Genomic DNA, 21,794 nt, shown 5'->3' on the forward strand with positions numbered 1-21,794 from the left:
TGTATCTAATGGTTGGGAGTTAATTCATTTTCAATTATTTCCTCGAAGCGCTCTGCTTCTCTCAATTTACGAAGTTTCATATTGTAACTAAAAGTGATATGAAGTGACATATCTGAATATTTAGTGCTTCCAATGTAACTTGATATTTTTGATATTTTTTTACTAGAACACAAAATTACATGAAAACAAAATAAAAAAAATCCAAGTTATAGCAGGTTCAACTGACTACCGGCTATAGCTGCTAACACACAACAAAACCGGCCGCTGGAGGAGGAAGCTAGATAACGACGTATAAAACGGGGAGCTAGCTACCGACGTGTAAAACGGCGGTAGTCAGCTACCGCCCTTTCAATCGGCGGTAACAAGCTGCCGCCGCCAAACGGCGGTGGCTAGCTCCACCACTCAAATCGTCATTTGATCCGGCGGTAAAGTTCTATTTCTACAAATTTTTGGATCCACTATTTATTTCTACAAAATTCGTAATATAAAAAATAAAAAAATTCCTGTCTGCGCTCGCTGTGCCCTGCGAAGAAAGCGAGGAGCTGAGCGGAAAGTCCAGGACCCAACCGGAGCCACCAAGGAAGAATGGAAACCGCCGGAGCAGCCACGCCGCCCACGCAGCCGCCGGCGACGCACCCGGCGGTGGCTCCGCTAGCGTTCCTGCTGGGCAAGTGGCGCGGGGAAGGCGAGGGCAGCTTCCCCGCCATCTCCTCCTTCCGCTACGGCGAGGAGCTCCTCTTTTCGCACCACCCCTCCAAGGTGCGGTCCTCCCTGCCTGCCCTGTTTCCCTCACGAGAAATCCTCCCTTTGGTTGCCCAAATCTGAGATGTTTCCCCTTGAATTGCCGGATTGGTGGTGGGTGGGTGCAGCCGGTGATCTCGTACACGCAGAAGACGTGGAAGGCGGCGTCAGGCGAGCCGATGCACGCCGAGAGCGGGTACTGGCGGCCCCGCCCCGACGGCTCCGTCGAGGTGGTCATCGCGCAGAGCACAGGCCTCGCCGAGGTTCAGGTGAGCTCCTAGTGCCGATTAGTATCTTCTCTGCAAGCATACTGTTTAGTTCTGCAATCTGTTTAGTTCTTGGTGAACTACTGCAGATTTTGTTTGCTTTCACCAGCATCGGAGGAATGATTTGTGATGCTGTGCCAAGAGATGCAGGAAACTAGCTGCATCACTAAAACTAGTAATGAATAGCATTTGCCTGCAGAAGTTTTATGATATTCCTGCACTATGGGAAATTTGTATTATCGACGATATATGGAAATGAGTACGAATAGCATTGTACTAGTAAAATAGCTAACTATAATAGTTTTGTGAATTGGAAATGTTACTAGGAAACAGAATAGGAGTTAATGGAAGGAAGTATGACTGTATGAGACAGACAGTCTAGGAACAACTGATACTTTGAGTGCAATTGTGCAAAGTAGGTACAGCTAATAATCATCCCTTGAGCCTTGTTGATGAATTAAAAGTAAAAGTTCCCTTTGTAGTTATTTCTGTTTAAATTTAAATTATATCATGCCTGTGGCTAAAAGGTACTCATAACTTAGATTCAGCATGGTACAAATTAGGATCCATCAGGCGGGGCTAGCTGAAAACTATGTTACTTTCCTGAAAGTTTGTATCTGTTCATATTCCTAAAGTGATGTGTGTTTGATTACTGAGCCACGTTTTTGTTTTTATAAAATTGCAGAAGGGTTCATATGATGCTGAAACGAAAACAGTGACACTCCAAAGCGAACTTGTAGGCAACGCGTCAAAGGTACTTCTCACTGGATAACTATTATTGTTCTCTGTTATCGTCGTTTCTATTACATTTTCATGTCATATATCAGAAAAATGGATCATGATACAGAATATTTCAAGCTTCTATACTGATAGCAAGCTACTCTGGTATTTTACACCAAGAAATCCATCTTTGCTTACGGAAGTCTACTTGTTACATTTCTGCACTATGGATGCCTTTTGTGTTCATGAATTATGCAAGTATAGCTTGGTTGGTCCATCCCATAGGTTCAGTCTGTTTTGAAATTGCTATTTTGAACTTCTGTAGTTTGATTGCATCGCCTTCACACATTATCCTGAGCTGGATGCCTGGATCTATTTACGGATAGTACAATTCTTAATTGCATGGGGTCTCATCTGATTCTGATGACATTCACTGGATACATGGAAGTAGCTATTGTCTTTTCTACTAATACTTAATTTTGCCAGGTGAAGCAGATCACAAGAGCGTTTCAAGTGACAGATGGGGAGCTCTCGTACGTCGTTCAGATGGCAACAATCACAGCTAGCCTACAGCCACATCTCAAGGCCCTTCTCAAAAAGATTTGAAGATGGCTGCCAATCTCCTATAACGAGGCCTCTTCGCTAACCTGAGAGTTGTGTTGAGCATGCGCTGCTCCGTTATTACCAGTGGGAAACTTCAATAAGCTCTTAGAAACCATCACACATGTAAACTGCTTTGCTTGACACCTCATAATCAACGGTCTCTATTTTGATGTTTGGTTCAAGAAATGGAATGAGTTGATCCAATGATCCATTATCAAGCATGAGCTGCTCCAAAAATCGTTCTGATAAAACCTTTCCGTGTTTTAGCGAGCGTTTAAAGTTAAAATAAACAGCTTAACGTTAAGGGCGGCAAACGAATTTCAAGTGGCCCAGGTTCCAGAGAGTCAAGTGGGCAAAAGCAAACGGGATGTGCATTCCGATGCCACCTCGTACAACCAGTGGCAACCATTCAGAATGCGCTTCAGCCAGGATCAAGAGAATTGAACCGCCATAACAAAGAGCTTGGACCCTAGTTGATTTCTAGGAGATGCAGCAAAAGAAATGAAGCGAAAGAATAGCAACCTGGGGATGCAGAGCGTAAGAAACTAAGAACTACAAGGAAATTCGACATCATGAATGGAAGCATATGATCAAGACAGGTCAACTTTGCAACGGCAACCAAGTACAAATTTTAGCACCATAACTTTAGAGATCCTTAAGCATAACCAGAATATTGAAGGATGTTCTTAGGCCAAACAGCCATATAGCAATTAAAGTCTTAGACACTACAAAAAGCCCAGGACTACTGCAGAGGAGCTCAGCTCCGATCATGCTTCAGTCTGCTCCCTCAAGCGCCGGATCGTGCTCCTGACAGTGACTGCACTAGCAGTGCTGCAAAAAGCACACAAGAATTATAACATTTGCAAAAAAAAAAAGTATGGTTGTTTCGGAGAAAAGAGTCAGACAATTAATTCTTTGGTTGAAATGAACAGACGTACTTCATGGTGTAAGCACCACCAGCCTTGACCTTTCCGCAGTCCTTGCATCCCCAAATTCCAACTGCTTTCCTCTTCACGGCAAACTGGTAAGAGAACACAGCAAAGGTAGCATTAGGGGAAAATAACACTTCACATCTATATCTTACATACAAATGCTCAGCAAGCTTATAAACCATTCAAATATAAGACCAAACAAACAGAATTGAAAGAAATATATTTAAAACAGCCACTTTCAGGATATTAAATCCCTATACAGTCAGTTTAGTCTACTTGACCATTCAACTGAGGCAAAAACAAACAAAATCAACAAATAAATATATTTAACACATGCTGCTTTCATGAGCTCAAATCACTAATAAATTGTTCAGTATAGTTGTGGTGATAACAAATACAAAGTAGTCATAAATAAAGACTAGTAAACAGGTCTAAAACAATCAACAGGAGCCCAACATACCTTTCCACAGAACTCACAGAAGTACTTGGAGTGCTGAGACACCTCCATCTTCTTGATTTGCTTACGCAAGCTAGCACCATACCTAGTTCCTACAACATTGTAATTTGCAAAGGGTTAGCTTCAGAAAGTCCTAGAAGCATGGACAACAGGACAAGAATATAGGCCATATTTTTAATCACATACCATATTTGCCGACAATTCCGGCCTTCTTGGTGCGCTTCGTCTGCAACAGCATTCCAAAAACAACAAATTACACAGCAGCTTAAAAATTTTGTTTATACAGAACTAGTACAAGTGCAGTACTAAAGTATTAATGCATCTTAGAGACAAGCTGATGGTAGATCCACAATAACATCAAGTAGCATACACTCTGGTTGCCAATCCTAACATCAGATATGCAAGGCACTAAAATGTCAGAAAGTAATGCTAGAGACCTACATTCCACTAGCAACCTGTGCAAACCAACCTAGAGTTACAATCCAAGTTAATTAATACATTTAACACATGTGTTCTCTATCAGGTGGAAAAATGCAAGTTACTTGTTCAGGTAACACAAACAACCAAAGAGTACAGGGCTGAGACTCAGATGATTCCAAAGAAAAAGGTGCTACAAGCCATTGTTATGCTAAACACTTGTTCATTAAAAGTGAACCTTGAAAGCTGTCAATATGAGGTATTCATATTCAATAGATTGAACTTAGCACAGGAAGCCATTGTCATGCTATCAGGTGCAAAAGAATTCTAGCAGAACTGAAACATATGGCCAAAACGAACAAAGAACACCACTACGGTGTTGCAGACTTTGTGCAACGTGAGGGTATACTACAGTTCGCAGCAGTGACCAATTAGTACCAGGTGCTTCGTGCTTTCCTTGCACAGAAGGTAAGTTGTTCCATCCCATTGCCCGAACCTCACGACCAAAGTGCGTCCTATACCTTACTGACGGTTCATAACCCCCAGTGACTGTAGCTCGCTAAGAACACTACATCAACGCCTTTAATCTACCTAAACCCAACCAAACACATTCAGATTCCAAGAGGATTGGGAAAATACAGCTAATGCTCAAGTATTTGAAACCAAAATCGCACCCAAACTCCCAAAGTAGTATAGAGAACTCGTCCCATCACCGCGCATCAAACTGTAGCCAAACTACAATCCTAAGCGCCCACAAACGACCTCGCAATACACATCCTAACAAGCCGCATAGAACCACGCATCATCCGATGAGCAACACGGATTATAGCATGTCCCAGATCTACGATTGCAAATCCGCAGAAGGTACATGACTTCGGCATGGGGGAGATGAGGAGGAGAGAAATGGCGTACCATCGCGTCGACGGGACGAAGGCGGCTGCTGCGACGAGGCGCGGGGCGGCAGCGGGCGGCGGCGGCGGCGCAGTTGCGGGTAGGGCTCGAGGTGGAGTCACGATAGAGATGTTATATAGGGGCTAGGGTTTCGCGGATGTATATGGATCGGGCCCTTGAACGTTATTGGATTGGGCCAACTGGAGTTTTCCGAATGGCGGAATAACCAACCCAGCCGCGAGGTCCTTCAAATCGACCCATATTTTAGGCATCTCGGCCTCTTGGGCTGAGTTTGGGCCTTCCAATCATTTAACCTATCCATCTTCCGGAAGGCAACAGTATCCTGTACACCTTCCGCTTTAAGATTCGTGCAAAAACTAGAAATCTACGGTCCAGGCTTCATCTTCCTCTTCTCTACACGCACAAGCTCCAACTTGTTGAGGCCGTCGTCGTCACTCCTCCTCCACCTTGCCATGCGACGTGGCTGCATTAGGCGAGCTCCGCCTTGCGCCGACGAGCCACGCCCTTAGGGTTCGGGTTTAGGGTTGGGCTGCTCGGTGGCTCCATGTCCTAGGGTTATAAAGGGATGGCCGGGGGCGGTCGTCGGCCCGGCAGAGGTGGCGGTGTGTGGGTAGGACGGCGAGGTGGCGGGGGCGCCGCTCGCCGCAGTGGTGGTGGAGTTTGGTTGGCAAGGGCAAGAGGCGAGGGCGGGGCGCTCAAAGAGAGTAGGGATGGCCGTGGATGCTGGTAGTAGCTCCGGCGGTAGGGGCGCTGTCAGAGCCAGGCAGGACGGTGGGGGAGGTGGGGGCTTCTGGACGAGATGAAGAAGAAAGGTGTGGCATGGCGGCATTGAACAATAGCGAGGGCCGAGGGGGAAGAAGTTGTTTCCTCGTGGGCCTGATGGGCCGTGCGATGTAAACAATTCTTGCCTCGGATGATGTTAATGTGATCAGCGGAATCAAGGAGGGAGAAATGGCCGCTCATGGTCATGTCATCAGGGAGAGAAAGGCTACAGTAGCGCAGTTTGGCACTGCTGATTTTGTTCATGAAAACAGGTGCTCCAATGTGGATGCTCACACCATCGCAAGGAGTGCGATTTATGCTGAGTTTGGTAAGCAAGTTTAGCTGTTAAATCCGTCTCAAAGCTATTGTAATTCTTATAACTTTGTTGATGAATATAGAGGTATAGCGCCCGTGTCCACAGACCAAGCGCAAAATTGCTGAGCTTCTCCAAACGTCATCCTCCCCCGTCACTCCATCAGCGCCTGCGTTCTAAAAAAAGGAAAATCCAACATCTTTGTTCCAATTTCCAGACCGAGAAAAAAAAGAGAGAATTGGGGGAAAAAATAAGACGATGGAAATGCGAATCGAACCACCGTCACGGCCACGTTGATGGAACAGCATCTTGGCCGGCTCCTCGAGTAATAACAACGATGATTAGCTGCATTGTTGACACACACTGATCTCACAGGCTCAGAAGTCAGAGCATCGTGGAGGCATAAGCCACCGATATGGGCACCTGCCATGAGTTAGGCTCTCCACAAGCTTCCACGTAGGAAAAAAAAGAGAGGAGAGAAGAAAGTGTCTAGATATAGCGAGAGCTGCTAGCACGTGGCCCCGTGCTTGTCCTTTCTTTTTTCTTTGCATTCGAGAGTTCCAGGGTGAAGCGGCCGGCGAGCGCAGGTGCGAAGGAGCTCGCTTGGCTCGCTGCATGGACTAAGTAGGGGCACGGCCGTCACGGGATCCGGCGGGAGGCATCTCGAGCGCGGTGCTGTGAGCACGGGCGGAGCGAGGGAAGGGCGTGCCGTGGCCGCCGGCATTAGGGCGAGACGGTATGCTCGGAGCCAGACTCCACGGGCACGCAGCCAGAAGCAGGTCGCTAGCAGGAGGAGGATGGCCGTCGAGCCTCGCGAGCGGCCGCCGCTCATGGCTCCGTTGAGCCGCTGCCCTGATTATTAGGTGCTGTAAAGCTGACGGCGACCGACGACTAGCGCCACAGTGCTCCGGCCACATGCTTAAAAACAACATGTTCATTGGCTGTTGCCTGGTCCGTTCGTCCGTTACGTGACAACTGCAAGGCAGCAGCTCCAAAACCATCGCGTGCGTTTCACTAACAACGCAACCTGCCGGTTCAAACCTCCAACACGTCCTCGACTTGATTTAATTTCTTTTGCACCATTTTCTCCCCTGTACCTTGTGTCTAGGACGACGATTGTTTACCTTGATTTGGTCAATCGTCAGGAATTAAAGCTGCGTGACTGGAAGAACCCGATGCTTGTCTGCTAGGCAAGTCACTCACGGAGTCCAGAGAATCCATTGCAGCAAGTAACAAACACCCTTTTGGCCTTTTCAATTTGATCTGTGTGCAGGGCACGGCAAGGCAACGCAGAGGCGCCCTTGCACATCGCCGTCGCGTAGCTAGCGGCGGCACGCGATGGGTTACCGAGAAGAGGACAGGCAAGATTAGACCTGCTTATAATCCGACTCTAATTCACGACAGTCCACATCAAGTTAATTTATTTTTTTTAACCCAACTCACCCATATTTATATTATCTAAATCCAAACCAATCCACCTTACTACTACTCGAGATAGAACTCATGAATTTGCTATAAAAAAATCATGATTTGCTATATAAATCTATGGGCTCATATAAAAAACTCGTATATATTTGAAATAAATGTAAGTCCAACATGTGGATCTTACGTCAAGAGCCGGACTTTAAAACTAAAATATCATGTTCACACTTTAATTTTAGCGAATTTGATCGAAATTTATTGGAGATGACAGAATTTGACTGCCCGATACTTTGTGCTAAATAGTATGGCTAAACATACATTTGGACCCTGCATTAAGAGCCCGACCCTAGAATTAAAACCTCATGTTCACACCTTAAAATTTTAGCGAAATTCATCAAAATTTGTTGGAGATGACTCAATTTGACTGCCTAGTACGTTGTGTAAAATAGTATGGCTAAACATACATGTGGGTCCCGCGTTAAGAGCCGGACCCTAGAATTAAAACCTCTCGTTCACACTTTAAAATTTTAGCGAAATTGATTGAAATTTGTTGGAGATGACTCAGTTTAAATATCTGCTACTTTGTGCAAAATAGTATAGCTGGACATATATATGGGTCCCACGTCAAGAGTCGGACCCTCAAACTAAAACTTCCCTTTCACACTTTAAAATTTTAACAAAATTGATTAAAATTTGTTGGAGATCATTTAGTTTAATAATTAGCTACTTCATGTGAAAAAGTATAGGTGGACTTATATGTAGGCTCATCAAGAATCGGATCCTTAAATTATTTTGTGAATCAAACCGATGCAACCGACTCTACACCACTCCAAAACTATTTCCTCTTAGGCCTCTTTCGTTTCACCAGGATTGGATTCCAGCCAGGATTACTTCCAGGTCCGTTTTGAGTGATTACACCCGTGTCACTCAATCCGACTAGGATTTATTCCAGGGGTGAGGAGGTATGGTTTCAATCCGGGTCATCTAATATAGAAGGATTCCAATCCAGATCGTTTTTCGTTCCAGGCCAGACTAAAACGAACAACACTTTCAATGCAAGTCTGGTTTCAAACCGGGCCACTTCAAACCACCCGGAATGGACCTCATTACGGGCCAATCCGATGAAAACGAATGAGGCCTTAGGAGGAATCCAAACTAAACCAAACCATTTAATGAATCAACCTATTAATAACCAATCTAAACAACTTCCAAAAGAAATTCATCCATTAAAACTATTAAACCCAATCCAATTAGCAGGGCTAGGCAAGATGCACGTCTAGGCACGTGCAGAAAGATGCCGTTGCGAGCATGGAGATTTGAGAACGAAGCACGACGTGCAGGGATCCGCCGAGGTCTGCGCGAGTTCGTCCAACCGAACCTGTCGTTGATCAAGCAGGGTGTCCGGCAGATTCATGCCGTGGTTAGGCCGTTCTCAATGGCCATCTCAAAGAGTATGCAAAATGGCATTTAATTCATAGTTGAAATAACTTTCTACAATGCACAATTAATTTATTTATTTCAACACTACATGCAAGACACATACTACTTTGGAAACAATGTTGATCCTCATGAAACTCATTTCACCTTTTTTTTCATTGACTCTTTGCCACATTATAAAAAATGGTGACATGACACTACATTTAATGAGAATGAAATCCTCATTAAGAGTGGCCTTATTGGTCAATTCAAGATCGCACTTCGCACATGTGTTAATGTCAAATATTCTTGCAAAATAAATGCGTCCCACATATACATGGCCAAACAGGCCGCCCGCCCAGCTTGGCCTGCATCGGCCCAGCTATAGTGTCATGCCGAGCCAGGCCGTTTGTCGTGCCGGCTTGGAGGCCCAGGCGGGCCTGGCCTCTTTAAACCCTCCTACCTCCGCGTGCGGATTTTCCTCAAGGTCAGCAGCTCTTCTCCTCCTCCCTCAAGTCGCAGGCGACGGCTTCTCCCTCAAGCCCGATGGTGGTGTCTTCTCCCTCAAGGTCGGCGGCTCCTTCCTCCTGCTCGCACCTTGGGCTGGGGCTGGGGCTGGAGGCTCCTCCTCCCTGCCTGTGCCGGCGGCAGATCCCCCCTCGGCCCCTCCCCATGGACCTAGCGTTCGCCAACTGGGGACGCTCGGGGCGATTGGCGGCGCGAGGTGGCTAGCCCCCGCCGAATCCGGGCAAGGGAGGCGCGGCCGTGCGAGGAGATCCGCCAGGTGGTCGGCTTGCCGGCGCGGCTTGCGGCAGCGCCCTCGGCCAGCCACCTGTCTCACTGCCGCACTGGAGTGGGACAGGAGCTAAGGAGCGGTAGGGAAGACGGACCGTCATCGTGCCGCTCGTTACACGGGTCGTGCCACGGGCCGCCCGACGTGCCACAGCTGTGGCCCAGGTCCGGCCTGCTACGTCAGGTTGTGCCGGCACGGGCCCGTGTAACAGCGGGCCAGGCCGTGCTGGTGCCGGGCCAAAACAGGCCGGGCCTCGTGCCGTCCGTTTAGCCTAGCCCATTTGGTCAACTATAGTCCCACGTCCCCTCGAAAAAGCAAAGGCTATATACTAGACCTAGGGAGCATGTGCGTGCATTCACAATAAGCTCTCCGTGATTCAAACGAAAAAACACTACTACCACAGAACTGAACATTACAAAACAGCACATCACAATTCACAACCATATCACTATGAACCGGCTGTAATGCGACAATCATCTAACAGCGACACAATCAAACCAACATTTGCTTCATTGCTAAGGACCAGGGGCCGAGAATGATAGCAACCATTAAAATGGTTTTATAATTTCCTATATTTTGTACGAATCAATTCATAACCGTTGGATGTACAACAGCGGATCGAAGAGAGACTGACGGCTTGAACCCCCCTACTTCCTAACCCATGGATCCAACCCCTCCCCCCCACCCATACGCACTGTTGCTAGCTTAGGATATTCAATTTCCTTATCTATGTATTTTCCTTGGTTCACACATGTCTCTTCTTTAACTTTGCGACTTCGATATTTCTCTCTAGCGCGCATGCTGAGCCCTCATCTACTGTGCTCCTCTCCTGCTGGCAAAGTTCAGCCACCATCCTACACATACCCATGGCTGATGGCATCCCATGTATCTCGTCGCCTTGCCCTTATGCCCATGACCATCGCATGTTCCTAAGGTTGTTTTCTGTACCCAGTTTCATTTCGCTTTTCCAAAGACCGTCACATCATCTAAAATAAAACTAAACCATAAATGAAATCATCCGTACAATATGAAAATTTCATTTCACGGTTTTGTACGTTTATTATAGGATTTAAATGTTGTACGGAGTTATAAAGTGAAATACTCTCAATAGAGTTTCATATTTCCAACACATGGGGATGAAAAAGAAATGTTCTCACTGGACACTCGATTTCAAGCATGTTGGAAATTGTATGTACTGGACTTCATCTAGATAAAACTCATCTCTTTTCTCTCCTTATAACTTCTTCACTATATTATCATTTTTGCTGATGTGTCAGCTCACCTATTAAAACTTAGAAATGGCGTAAGGGCGTATCCCCTCCGCTAAGCCTCCTCGCCCAACTACGATGAGCCGAATTGCATCGATATACACGTCCACGTGCCGAATTTTCCTTTACAATTGCACTGCTACAGAATCCAAAAGTGCTGCTGCTGCGGTGTACTCTTGCTTTGCTAGGAGTGGTTCAAGGACTACTGCAAAAATGGCTGCAGCCTGGGGATTTGTTTACGCAGTTCTAAGGAGCTTATGTTTGTTGAGTCGACACGTTCAAGGCATCAACCGACAAAAGAAGTGGGGGAAGGCTCAATGGCCGCCCGGAAAACATGGTTGGACACCAGCGTTTGGCCATGACCTGGTGTAGTGTAGGGGCATCCTTTTGCCATTGTCAAAGTACAACAGGCGGTGACGGTGACGTCACGGCGACATGAGCGTATCCATGTAGGTCCCAAGGAGATAGATATATTCCTTTGGGAATTTCCATTTGCCCAAGGAGAGGTGATGATCATGGTACCATGCTTGGCCGACGGGACAAAATATATTCCACTACAATAAAGGCAAAAAGAAATTGCAAGAGGAGATGCTATGCCACTGTTCTTTTATTTCTTTTTAAGAGAAGAGAATTCTTTTATTTTGACACACCGGAGAAAGATGCCTTGGAAAAGTTACCTGTATTTTTCCTTGAAATAAAAGGCCACACATATCCGCTGCTATTTTTCCCTCTCCTCTCAGAGGTGAGAGAAAGTATGAAACAAGAAGTGATCAAAGTTTTAGCAACGGATGGTCTCGTCTCGGGGAGCCCTTGGAGAAAACAAATACAAAGGGATAATTATGGCTCATTCTATCACCGGGTTTTCTTTCAGCAGATATCAAGTCAGATGGGAGGAAATAGCCTGCAGCACTTTAGTTTTCTTTTGTGTCTCCTTTTTCGCCTGCCCTTTTCTATCGAGTCTAGTGGAGCATCCCACAAAATGCTTCCCAATATTGTACGTGTCTAGTCACCACTAGCACTAGGTGCCTTTTCTGGCATCGAAAGGTGGCAAAGCTTCTCCTTTATAAATAATGGCAGTGTGGGTGACCATTGCGCCTTCCTTTTTTAAAAATTCAGCAAGTACATGCTTCAAGAGCCTCCAAATTAAGAATTCAGCAATTAGTTTGATACTCACATGATTACCTCTCTTTCTTGCATGTATTTCTCGGTACATCTTCCTACACCTTGCCCAAGGAGGGTAAAAAAAAAACAAGAAGAAAAGAGCTTGCAAACACATGCGCTACCATGGTGAAATAGGCACCTGAAAAGTTTCACCTAGACCTAGTACACTTGGTGCTCATCAAAAGATCTTTTGAGCAGTGCCGTTTCTTCAGAGTCATTTGCACGCTGTTGCTGCGGAATTGTCAATCAGCTATTGACAACCGCTAGCCACTAATCGAGCCGTGAAAACAAAACAAAACAAAATAAATCTGTGACTAGTCACTAGTGTAACCTCAATTATAGCTTGGAAAGAAAACCATTTAGTTACCCCGTGTTTGTTTTGTGTAGCATCTAGCATGGAGCAAAGCATGGGCTCACCGCCGCACCATCCTTTTTCTCTCCGGGAGAGGATCCACCGTCCGTTGGTTCGTTTGCGATGGGTTTCGTGGTCCCGTGGCCTGCTTCTCCCTCTACAGTTTAGTGGCAGGGGCCAACGATTCTTTCTAGCCTGTTCCTTGCTCACCGCGCCGGCAATTGTCATCGCGCAACTTGCACCGCCGCCCCGCCTCGCCTGCGCTTGGCACCGAGTTACCCGCACCATTTGGCTCCGCTATGGCGCTCTGCATCATTACCATCTTACCATGCTATGTTTCTTTTCCACGTATCAAATCAGAATTCCGCCCCGCACAACCGGAATACTAAGCAAATATATAGCAACAAATCCAAGAACATGAATTGGTATAAATATACGACGGCTTCGATTGAACGTTGAATGAGCCAGGGGAAAGCCAAAAATCCAAAAGGATGCTTGGGTGTTTTGAAGCTAAGCCAGCATCTAATTTTTGGTGCCTAGGGGCTAGGGATGGTGCTCCCCCATCTCTCCCAACTCCATATTGATTCTCCAACGAGCTGGTTAGTGGTTTGATGTTCAAGGGTGTGGGTTTTGCATGTGAAAGGCGGTGGCTTTAGAATGAGGGTTGGATGTCTGGCAGTGGCGATGCACGTAAGGTGAAGAGGCAAGGGTGAAACTGTTGATCGATGCAATAGAGGATGTCTGGTTAGTGGGTCGAGGCAAGGGCAGCAAGAGGGACAAGGAGGAGATTGCCACCACCAGGACAATGGCTTGTCTAGGCGGCGGCGGAGCTGATGGAGCAGGAGACGACTATGGTTAATATAACCTATTAGTGTTGGATCTGGATTCGGTGGAGCAAAAAATTGAACGACAAGCATCGAGTAGACAATTCTATAGGTTAAATGCATCCAAAAGCCCATGTGGAAACATGCACCTTTTTATTGATATAGATGTGAGATCACAAATATATCTCACTTTCAAAAAAATAAATAAAATATTCAGGTTAGAGTGTGGATTGCCTTGGCAATGCCAAACATGTTTGTCAAAGATACAACTTAGAAGAATGTATTTTTGAAGCCCACCTAGCTTTGCAAAAAGAGTAACTGAACTTCCAATTTATACGAGCTACTCCCTCCGTCCCAAATTATTATTTGTTTTAACTTTTCTACATACATAACTTTTGCTATATCTAGACATACTATATATTTAGGTGCACAACAAAAACTATATATCTAGAAAAGTCAAAACGAATAATAATTTGGATGAAGGGAGTATATGCATGTATGCTCAGGATGACTTGCTAATGTTATCCTGCTTGGTATGCCCGTCACTCATTTCTATGAATAAGCAGAGCCATGCTTTTTTTGCAACTTGTTTGATAGCTTTTACCACCATGTTGTGTTGCAACCCTAGCCTATTTCATCATATCCATTTTGTGTTTGCTCACATTTTATTGGATCCAACAACCAACAGAAAATGATAGACAATCCTATTCGCTTCCGGTGCATGATAAAGTGAAGATTCCTTTCAAATGAGGGAATGGAAACCACATGATAAATCAATAATCTTTTTCGAAAGAGACTTCTGTGAGATATTTTATATAGTGTAATGTAAAATTGGTACAAAATTCATGCAATCCAAACAGTCCTCCAAATATAAAGGCTGTGCCACCAAATAAGCACGCAGAGTATCCTACTCCTGCCGTGTGGGATACAAAGGAGTAATTGAAAAATAAACAAAAAAATATATACCATCCAGAACGCTACAAAGCTCTGGCAAAGAAACCTGCAAGCAAGCAAGCACAAAAGGCAAGGCAACACACGCAGTCACGCACCCAGCCGCCGTCTCTCGCGAATCAAAAGTTCAAAACCGCAGCCCGAAAATCGGCTATCCACCAGAAAAAGCCTCCCACCCAATTAACCCCCCTCGCCGAGACTCGCCGCCGCCTCCTCTGTCCTCTCCTCGCCTCCCGCCTCCGGCCTCCGTCGCCTTCGCCTACGCCGCTTCGTGCGCCGCGGCAGCCGCCCTCCCCTCCTCCTCGTTGGCTGCCGGCCTCCGCGGTACTGACCTCCTGCCTCGCCGTTCGCCAGTTGGCACGCACCGCCGAACCCCGTGCCATGTCTTGCTGACGCCTCGTTTTTCTCGCCCTGCTGCAGCGGCGGCCGGAGCAGGCTAGGGTACCGGCGGCACCCCCCCGGCTCCCTTCTCGGTCGAGCTGGAGGACACGCGTAGCAGCCCCGGGTTCTTCTGCGGCGAGCTCTGGTGTGGCCTCATGGAGCCCAAGGGCGAGCTGGGCCAGAAGCGTATCCTTCCTTGTCATTTCGCGCTCCGTCCGGCGAGGGGAGGTGGATCCAACGGATGGGTTCGTGGCGTTCATGTGTTTGCTGTTGGTGCTTTTGCGAGCTTTCTGTTGGATCAATAAAATTTCTGGAACTATTTTGATGCGGAGTGCTGGTGAATTTTTGTCGTTCCCGTTGCTACTGAACTCCATTGCTGTCCTCCTAGAAAGCTTTTGTGTTAATCCGGCTTCTGGGAAACAAAAAATAGTCTTCCGATCCGGGGGGTGCCTATTGGATCACTGTTTGCAGGAACTTATTGCTGAATCGTATGTGCAGTTTTTTCTTTTTCTTTTTCTTTTTGACCTGGCTGTGTACAATTTGATCAAAATTTTGATCCGTTTTAAATTTGATACTGACAGTTGACATTATTGAGCCTTTCCGTTCCATCATGTTATCTTTGGTATTAGCAATTCAGTAATATATACTATTATTAGGTGCCCTTCATTATTGGGGTTTGAGAGATAGTGAGAGCTGAGCCAACTCCCATTTATTTGACAGGTACACCAATAATATGGTGCCTGCACTGAACGGTTCCAGTATATTGGTTGGGTTAGTGTTGCATATATCGGTCCCTCAAATCTAGCTCAATCGGAGTTCCTTGGCTGCCCTTGTTTGTGAAATATAAATTAAATTGTCTGTACTTTAATCAAATGATCTGTATATTTTTTTTAGATCTGCCCACATGATGAGTTGATGAAGGACAATTATTATCTGCACAATATCAGCCTGGTGTTATGTTTGTTGATCATTTTGGTGTGGTTGGCTTATTTTATTGGTCACTCATGTACAGTGACCCTTAGAAGTATATATTCTGTTTGCAACCCTTGACTTCTCTATCAACCAGCTATTGAAGAAGCAATGGACAGCTTGAAGATTGATGCTAGCACGAAGGCAAGCAATGTCAACTTGGTGAGATTCTCATTCCTATACACAATATACTAACTTGCTTACCTTAGCGTATAAGGAACGCCTTTATTTCCTTCTTTGCCCTGTGGTTGGTTAGTTGTGCTATATCTACCTTCTCCTTGATGCCTTTCATCTTCGACCCTTGTAGCCTGCTAAGAAAGACGCAAGTTCTTCTGATGCAGTATCTTGCATTTCCTCGGGCGACGCAGCTAGTACTGTGAAGGAAAGTGAAATGAACCAAGAAGCTTCTATTGGGGACCAAGGGATGTATTACTACGGATATTACTATCCTGGTGCGTAAACCAGAATCATACTATCATGATCTGAAGATAAAAACACTGTTCATTCATTTGACGATTCGATTGTTTAGTGCAGGCTCATATGGAGGATGGGATGAGAATGGCTACTTTGTTGGATATAATGGCCTAGAGATGCACCCAGCAGTAAGTTATAATAATAGTGTACTTCATAAAGTGTTAGATATGCCTTTCCTGTAGTTGTCACTAGTGGTCCTATCTAAATCAAAACAGTGGTGCACTTTGTGAGTCCCTATGGTGGTGTGGTGGTACCAACAAGCTTTGTACCTGTTGGCTGTCATCTTTTCTTTGCCATGTTTGGGAAAGTGGCCAACTATTTTTTAATGCCCTTTATTATTCTATTGTTATCCTTGTTCCAAAAATCTCTCTGCAAGGTATGTTAAATGATTCTTGTTAATCTTTGTTCCAGACTTCCCATTACCATTTTACTTTATGCGTTCATGACCTCATGACTCGTGTTGCAGCGCCTGAGATTAATAGAGTTGAATGATTGCCAGTGAATGGGTATACCTGTTTTTAGTGAGAATTAGTCTTTTTAGTTGCATGCATGCTGTACAGGAAATTATGGTCAAGGTCCTTGTATATACTTCAAATCCTGATCTTAAACAATGAAGCGTAAATCATGAAAGTATTGTTTGGAGTACACAATTTCAGAAGCATTGATTGAATTTTTGCCGTTTGTTAGTTCCTTATCATATATTTTAGTGGTGCCATCATTTCTAGGATGAACTATTTCTTGAAGGTTTTTTGAAGCAGTTAAAGATGACAAGTTGCAAGAGAACTGCTTTTATATCTGCTTTATGTTCCATTTCAGGTGGTTCAAGGTGATAATGGCTCATATTTGTGTTATCTCCCGGGGTATGAAAGTGGATATGCTTCGTATAGTCCGGTTGTTCCTGGAGGCATTACTAGTGCAGATGGTCAATATGTCAGCAAAGAGCCATATTACTCCACTGCAATTCCAATGCAAGATCCTAGCACACCTGGCATTTTTGCTCAACCAATTGCTTATGGACCTGAACTAGTCCCTGCGTACTCATGGGACCCTTCTTTTGTTCTTCTGGATGGGGTTCAGGGACATCCAGTTGGTGTGCATCAAACAAATTATGCTGCAAGACCAAAATATTCTTCTAATAAGCATGGTGTTCCTTCCTCCAAAGCTGCCCGCAGTGCAAAATCTGCTCCAGAAACTATCAAAGGATCATCATCAGCTCTAGAAACTTTACCAAATGCTGCTAATAGCATCCCATTATCAAAGGGTGCAAATAAGGTATTTGAAAATTCCTGTAAAACATAGATCCTTGCTCTTGGCCCATAAATGTAGGAAACTTAATTTGACATACTTGTTCTCATGCTAGGCATCTGGTGCTTCCACAACAAAAGGATATCTTCCATCTAGCAAGTTTGTGACGCATAGTAATAACCAAGGAAAAAGCAGTGTTTATCAAAACAAAGGCATTAATGTGAAAGAAAATGGTAGAAGCTGGATCAACAATGAGAAGCTTAAGACGAGAAGTAAGCTAAATGGACATGGTGATTCTGACATATCTAATGAGAATAGCCACACTGATAACTCAAAACACAGTTTAAGCCCTCGAGGTGATGTTGTTGGATTGTCAAGTGCTGGAGATGCTAACGAGACCATACTTTCACCTGTCACGATAAGCAAAAATGCATATAATCTTCCAGATTTTGTTACGAAGTATGAGCAAGCTCTATTCTTTGTAATTAAATCTTACAGTGAAGATGATATTCACAAGAGTATCAAGTACAGTGTCTGGGCAAGTACTCCTAATGGAAATAAAAGGCTTGACAATGCCTATAGACTTGCACAGGAAAGGATGGCAGAAAAAGGAACCAAATGTCCTGTTTTCCTTTTCTTCTCTGTAAGTTACCTACTACTAATTGTTCCTAGAGAATTATTTTCTCATGAACATCACCATGAATCTCAGAGTAGTGTGTGTCCCTGTGGTATCCAGACATTTGTTCTTATTCAGTGTAGCTGGCTGTTGTTCTGGCGCTCAATTTCACATAGAAAGTGCATGGCAGGAAGGAATTTTATTTCCTAATTTCTCTATTTTATTCTAAAATAACAGAACATATAATAAATATTGCACAAGTAGATGACATTTGGTTTCTTTGTTCCATGTTGCTTTAGACTTTTGTTGCAGTAATCACTACAGGCATCTAAACCTGCTGTACCAGTATGTGGGTAGAAGACAGTGCAGCTCCAACCATATGATTAAACTATCTGATTACACGTTTTGTGGCAAATTAATGATTTTCATATCTGAGCGCCCCTTTTATGAAAAGGGAAACATTAGTTTCCTTTGGACCTTTTATATTAACTACTAAACTATGATGGTCAGGTTAATGCAAGTGGTCAGTTCTGTGGTGTGGCTGAGATGGTTGGTCCAGTAGATTTTAACAGGAACATGAACTTCTGGCAACAGGACAAGTGGAATGGTTTCTTTTCAGTAAAATGGCACATTATCAAGGACGTGCCTAATCCACAATTTCGTCACATAATTTTGGAGAATAATGAGAACAAACCTGTGACAAATAGCAGGGACACACAAGAGGTATGCCTTTGTAGGTTAATTTTGTTTCATGAGAACATGTGAAGAAATTCGTGCACATAAGATTTCATGCTACTGCCCATGCGGTTCTTCTTACTGTTGAAACAATCTATCCTATTTCTCATTTGTGCTCTGTGTGATGAATGACTTTTTGTTTCTATGATCTGAATGATAGTCCATTCACTATCACTTTCTCTTGTTCTGCTCTTTATATAAAATGAATGCCAATATCTTTATAAGCATCCCAGCCTCTTTTAGGTTCTTTTCTGTTCTGTTATTTGGTTCTCTGTTTCGCTAATCAGTCAGGGTGTTCCATTCTGGTCTAATTATGCTTTTCTCACACTGTAAAAATGGTATTTAGTTTTTTTTTAACTTCTAATCATGTATGCATTTTCAATTCAGGTCAAATTTCCACAAGGTACAGAGATGCTGAACATTTTCAAAAACTTCTCATGTAAAACATCAATATTGGACGATTTTGACTTCTACGAGAATCGGCAGAAAGTAATGCAGGACAGAAGGGGAAAACCACTTACTACGTCATTTGATCACCCATTGGTATGTAGTGCACTGTCTGAACTCCTTATATATCACTACCTTTATCCTCTCTGTTTTGCACATCTACTTGTAGCATTAGGAATTATTCAATAACAACATATTACATGACATGGCTCAATTTTCGTTTCATTGTATTTTTGGACTGTAAAGCAAATGGTTTAACCAGTTCAAATACCATAAAAATGGCAATGCGATGCTTCTGGCTTACCAATTAAGATCAGCTGGCTGGTGGTGACAGAATATTTTAGTTCCATATGTTAGTCTCTGCAATAAAAGTAGTTTGTCATTTACAATGCATTGACAAAAGGTGATCATTTGTTCCTCGTTGATGTTTATTTTCTGTGCAGCCGAAAGCTGAGAAACCTGCAGAAATTAAAAAGCAAACACAATTGATAAGTGGCGCACAGCTTGATACAACCAAGAAAAGTGAGGAACAGAGCAACAATGTTGCAGAAGTACTTGATGTCGCCCAAAGTAATAAAGAGCTACCCAGCAAGGTTGCAACAGAAGGACGATGACTGTTGGGCTACTTGAGCTGGGAAAAATGAGATAGCCTCTGAAATGGACTTCAACCTGAAATGATAAGTTTGATGTGCGTAATGTTGAGAAACAATCATTGTTCAAGGTTCTTCCATTCTCATGCCAGCGGAAAAGGAAAAAGGTGAAGCCATGAACCTGTCTTCCCACGAGAAACATTCAGTGATTCAATGACTGGGAAAAAGGTTCTGGGACACATTTAGATTGAGGCCCTTGGCACCGAGGCATTAGAGTGCCCTCCTTGTCTATTTTTTCATCTGGGAGGGCATTTTATTTTCTTCTGTTGCATCTTTTTTCTTCTTTTCCTATTAAGCTGCTGAGATTTTGCCAAGCAATTTGTGCTGTGGTCTAAAGAAGGCAGTTTGCCTCGTGGCCGGGTGTTTCTTAGGGTATGCTTGTTGATGTGTGGGTTGTCCTCTAGGATGTGGTATGTGTTGGATGTTTTTTCTTTTAGAATTTGTGTCCTTGTTCTAAAAAACTGACATTGAAGAAAAGAAAAAAGGGGGGAGGCGGTGAGGGATTAGGAATTGCTAGAATTACAATAACTTCATATCGTGTTGCTGTTTCTTCCATTATCAAGAAAAGGAACAAAAAAGATTTGAAAAGCTGTTGATGTGTACATCACAGATACCATGTGTCTTGCAGCCTGCTATGAGCCTTTCATTTTCGCTTGGTTCTTTCTGGCCGAATTGGGTGTTTGATTCAGACATCTATGGCTGGCCTTCGTCGTGTCGTGATGAATGAATATATATGTGTAAGGGGGTGCTTGGATCCTGGAGCTAAAGTTTAGTTCGTGTCACATCGAATATTCAGAGGCTAATTAGGAGGACTAAATATGAGTTAATTAAAAAATTAATTACACAGATGGAGGCTAAATGGCGAGATGAATCTATTAAGCCTAATTAATCCATCATTAGCAAATAGTTACTATAGCAGCACATTGTTAAATCATGGACTAATTAGGCTTAATAAATTTGTCTCGCCGTTTAGCCTCCATCTGTGCAATGGGTTTTGTAAATAGTCTATAAATAGTCTATGTTTAATACTTCTAATTAGTATTTAAACATTCGATATGATAGGGATTAAAGTTTAGCACGGGATCAAACACCCTCTAAAAGCTGCCGAGCACTTTCCAGAATGATTTCGACGGATTGTGTACTGACATCCAGTCCTCTCGGAAAGGGACTTGCTATCTGTTTGCTTCCTGATTCTGCTTACAGATGGCGTATGTATAAATAATAATTAAAGATCACTCTATCGATGTTATTCAGTTATTGTCTTCTGTAATCTTGATAAGACTTGTTTCATGAATCAATTTCATATGGGGGTAGGACAGCTTTTTCTGAGTTGGCAGATTGCTTTTTTTTTTCCTGCAGTAGAGTTGTGTATCATTGTACTAAGCGTAGAGGATCCATACACTCACCCACGCCGAACACGCTTGTGAAGGCTGATTGCTTGCTCTCCAGTCTGAAAAACGTAGAATTTGGTTTTGCAGCCCGCAAATTGATCAATTTGAGAAGTTCTACCTTCATTTGCCTGCTTACGTTGTGGAACGTATTTTGCAATTGGAGCCTTTTGGCAGAAAATAGATTGACATGATTCTTCTCTTTTTTTTGTGTTCTTTTAAAGACAATGATTTTGTTTGCTGTGCCAGTCTTATGTTGACTGCTGCAGTTATTTTCTTGTTTGATAATATAATAGGATCGTACGGGCTACAAAATATTAATATTGCAATACGTGGCTACAAAATATTAATATTACAATATGTAGAGCATCCAACGGGACAATAATAGCGTGAAAATAAGAACAAATATTACATTACTTTAGGCTGATCATTATTTACTTTAGATGCATATATATTTTGGTGACTACAAAAATACAAGGTACAAGAGGAAGACATGACAAGAGGAACAGGTTAGATTTTCAAAAGCTATTTGCATATACATATTTTGTCACTACAATCAACTAAATAGGAACCATATAT

At 43.8% G+C, this 21,794-nt stretch overlaps 3 protein-coding genes across 4 annotated transcripts; 2 read left to right on the top strand and 1 right to left on the bottom strand.

Annotated features, from left to right (window-relative positions):
* The first annotated feature begins 500 nt into the window (after nt 1-500).
* LOC101778957 (UPF0678 fatty acid-binding protein-like protein At1g79260) lies at nt 501-2,541 on the top strand. Its single transcript, XM_004969482.2, has 4 exons — nt 501-759; nt 870-1,010; nt 1,693-1,761; nt 2,214-2,541. Exons 1-4 carry the CDS (start codon nt 586-588, stop codon nt 2,331-2,333), a joined length of 504 nt encoding a protein of 167 aa, XP_004969539.1. The 5' UTR covers nt 501-585; the 3' UTR covers nt 2,334-2,541.
* Nucleotides 2,542-2,893: 352 nt separating this feature from the next.
* On the bottom strand, nt 2,894-5,188 carry LOC101779365 (60S ribosomal protein L37a-1). 2 transcript variants are annotated; one of them, XM_004969484.3, is made up of 5 exons: nt 5,049-5,188; nt 3,906-3,945; nt 3,723-3,811; nt 3,269-3,351; nt 2,894-3,161 (listed from the first exon to the last, which is right to left on the bottom strand). In XM_004969484.3, the coding sequence occupies exons 1-5, from the start codon at nt 5,049-5,051 to the stop codon at nt 3,098-3,100; spliced, it is 279 nt and encodes a 92-aa protein (XP_004969541.1). In that variant the 5' UTR covers nt 5,052-5,188; the 3' UTR covers nt 2,894-3,097. The 2 variants fall into 2 exon arrangements, with proteins under 2 accessions (XP_004969541.1, XP_004969540.1); XM_004969483.3 differs by lacking the exon at nt 5,049-5,188 and having other exon boundaries at nt 3,906-3,972.
* A 9,169-nt stretch (nt 5,189-14,357) lies between these two features.
* On the top strand, nt 14,358-20,443 carry LOC101780019. Its single transcript, XM_004969485.3, has 10 exons — nt 14,358-14,634; nt 14,731-14,877; nt 15,758-15,822; nt 15,968-16,112; nt 16,195-16,262; nt 16,951-17,406; nt 17,495-18,022; nt 18,506-18,718; nt 19,118-19,273; nt 19,621-20,443. Exons 2-10 carry the CDS (start codon nt 14,847-14,849, stop codon nt 19,789-19,791), a joined length of 1,833 nt encoding a protein of 610 aa, XP_004969542.1. The 5' UTR covers nt 14,358-14,634; nt 14,731-14,846; the 3' UTR covers nt 19,792-20,443.
* The last annotated feature ends 1,351 nt before the right edge of the window (nt 20,444-21,794 follow it).

The sequence above is a fragment of the Setaria italica genome, chromosome V, assembly GCF_000263155.2.
Source record: "Setaria italica strain Yugu1 chromosome V, Setaria_italica_v2.0, whole genome shotgun sequence".
Lineage (NCBI taxonomy): Eukaryota > Viridiplantae > Streptophyta > Magnoliopsida > Poales > Poaceae > Setaria > Setaria italica.

Excerpts from the sequence above, each read along its gene's own strand:
- LOC101778957 (XM_004969482.2), top strand. The coding sequence starts at position 586 with ATGGAAACCGCCGGAGCAGCCACGCCGCCCACGCAGCCGCCGGCGACG. Across the intron at positions 760-869 it reads TTTCGCACCACCCCTCCAAG|CCGGTGATCTCGTACACGCA; the intron begins GTGCGGTCCTCC and ends GGGTGGGTGCAG. Across the intron at positions 1,762-2,213 it reads TTGTAGGCAACGCGTCAAAG|GTGAAGCAGATCACAAGAGC; the intron begins GTACTTCTCACT and ends TAATTTTGCCAG.
- LOC101779365 (XM_004969483.3), bottom strand. The coding sequence starts at position 3,957 with ATGCTGTTGCAGACGAAGCGCACCAAGAAGGCCGGAATTGTCGGCAAA. Across the intron at positions 3,812-3,905 it reads CGGAATTGTCGGCAAATATG|GAACTAGGTATGGTGCTAGC; the intron begins GTATGTGATTAA and ends ACAATGTTGTAG. Across the intron at positions 3,162-3,268 it reads GGTGGTGCTTACACCATGAA|CACTGCTAGTGCAGTCACTG; the intron begins GTACGTCTGTTC and ends TGCTTTTTGCAG.
- LOC101780019 (XM_004969485.3), top strand. The coding sequence starts at position 14,847 with ATGGAGCCCAAGGGCGAGCTGGGCCAGAAGC. Across the intron at positions 15,823-15,967 it reads AGGCAAGCAATGTCAACTTG|CCTGCTAAGAAAGACGCAAG; the intron begins GTGAGATTCTCA and ends CGACCCTTGTAG. Across the intron at positions 16,113-16,194 it reads CTACGGATATTACTATCCTG|GCTCATATGGAGGATGGGAT; the intron begins GTGCGTAAACCA and ends TGTTTAGTGCAG.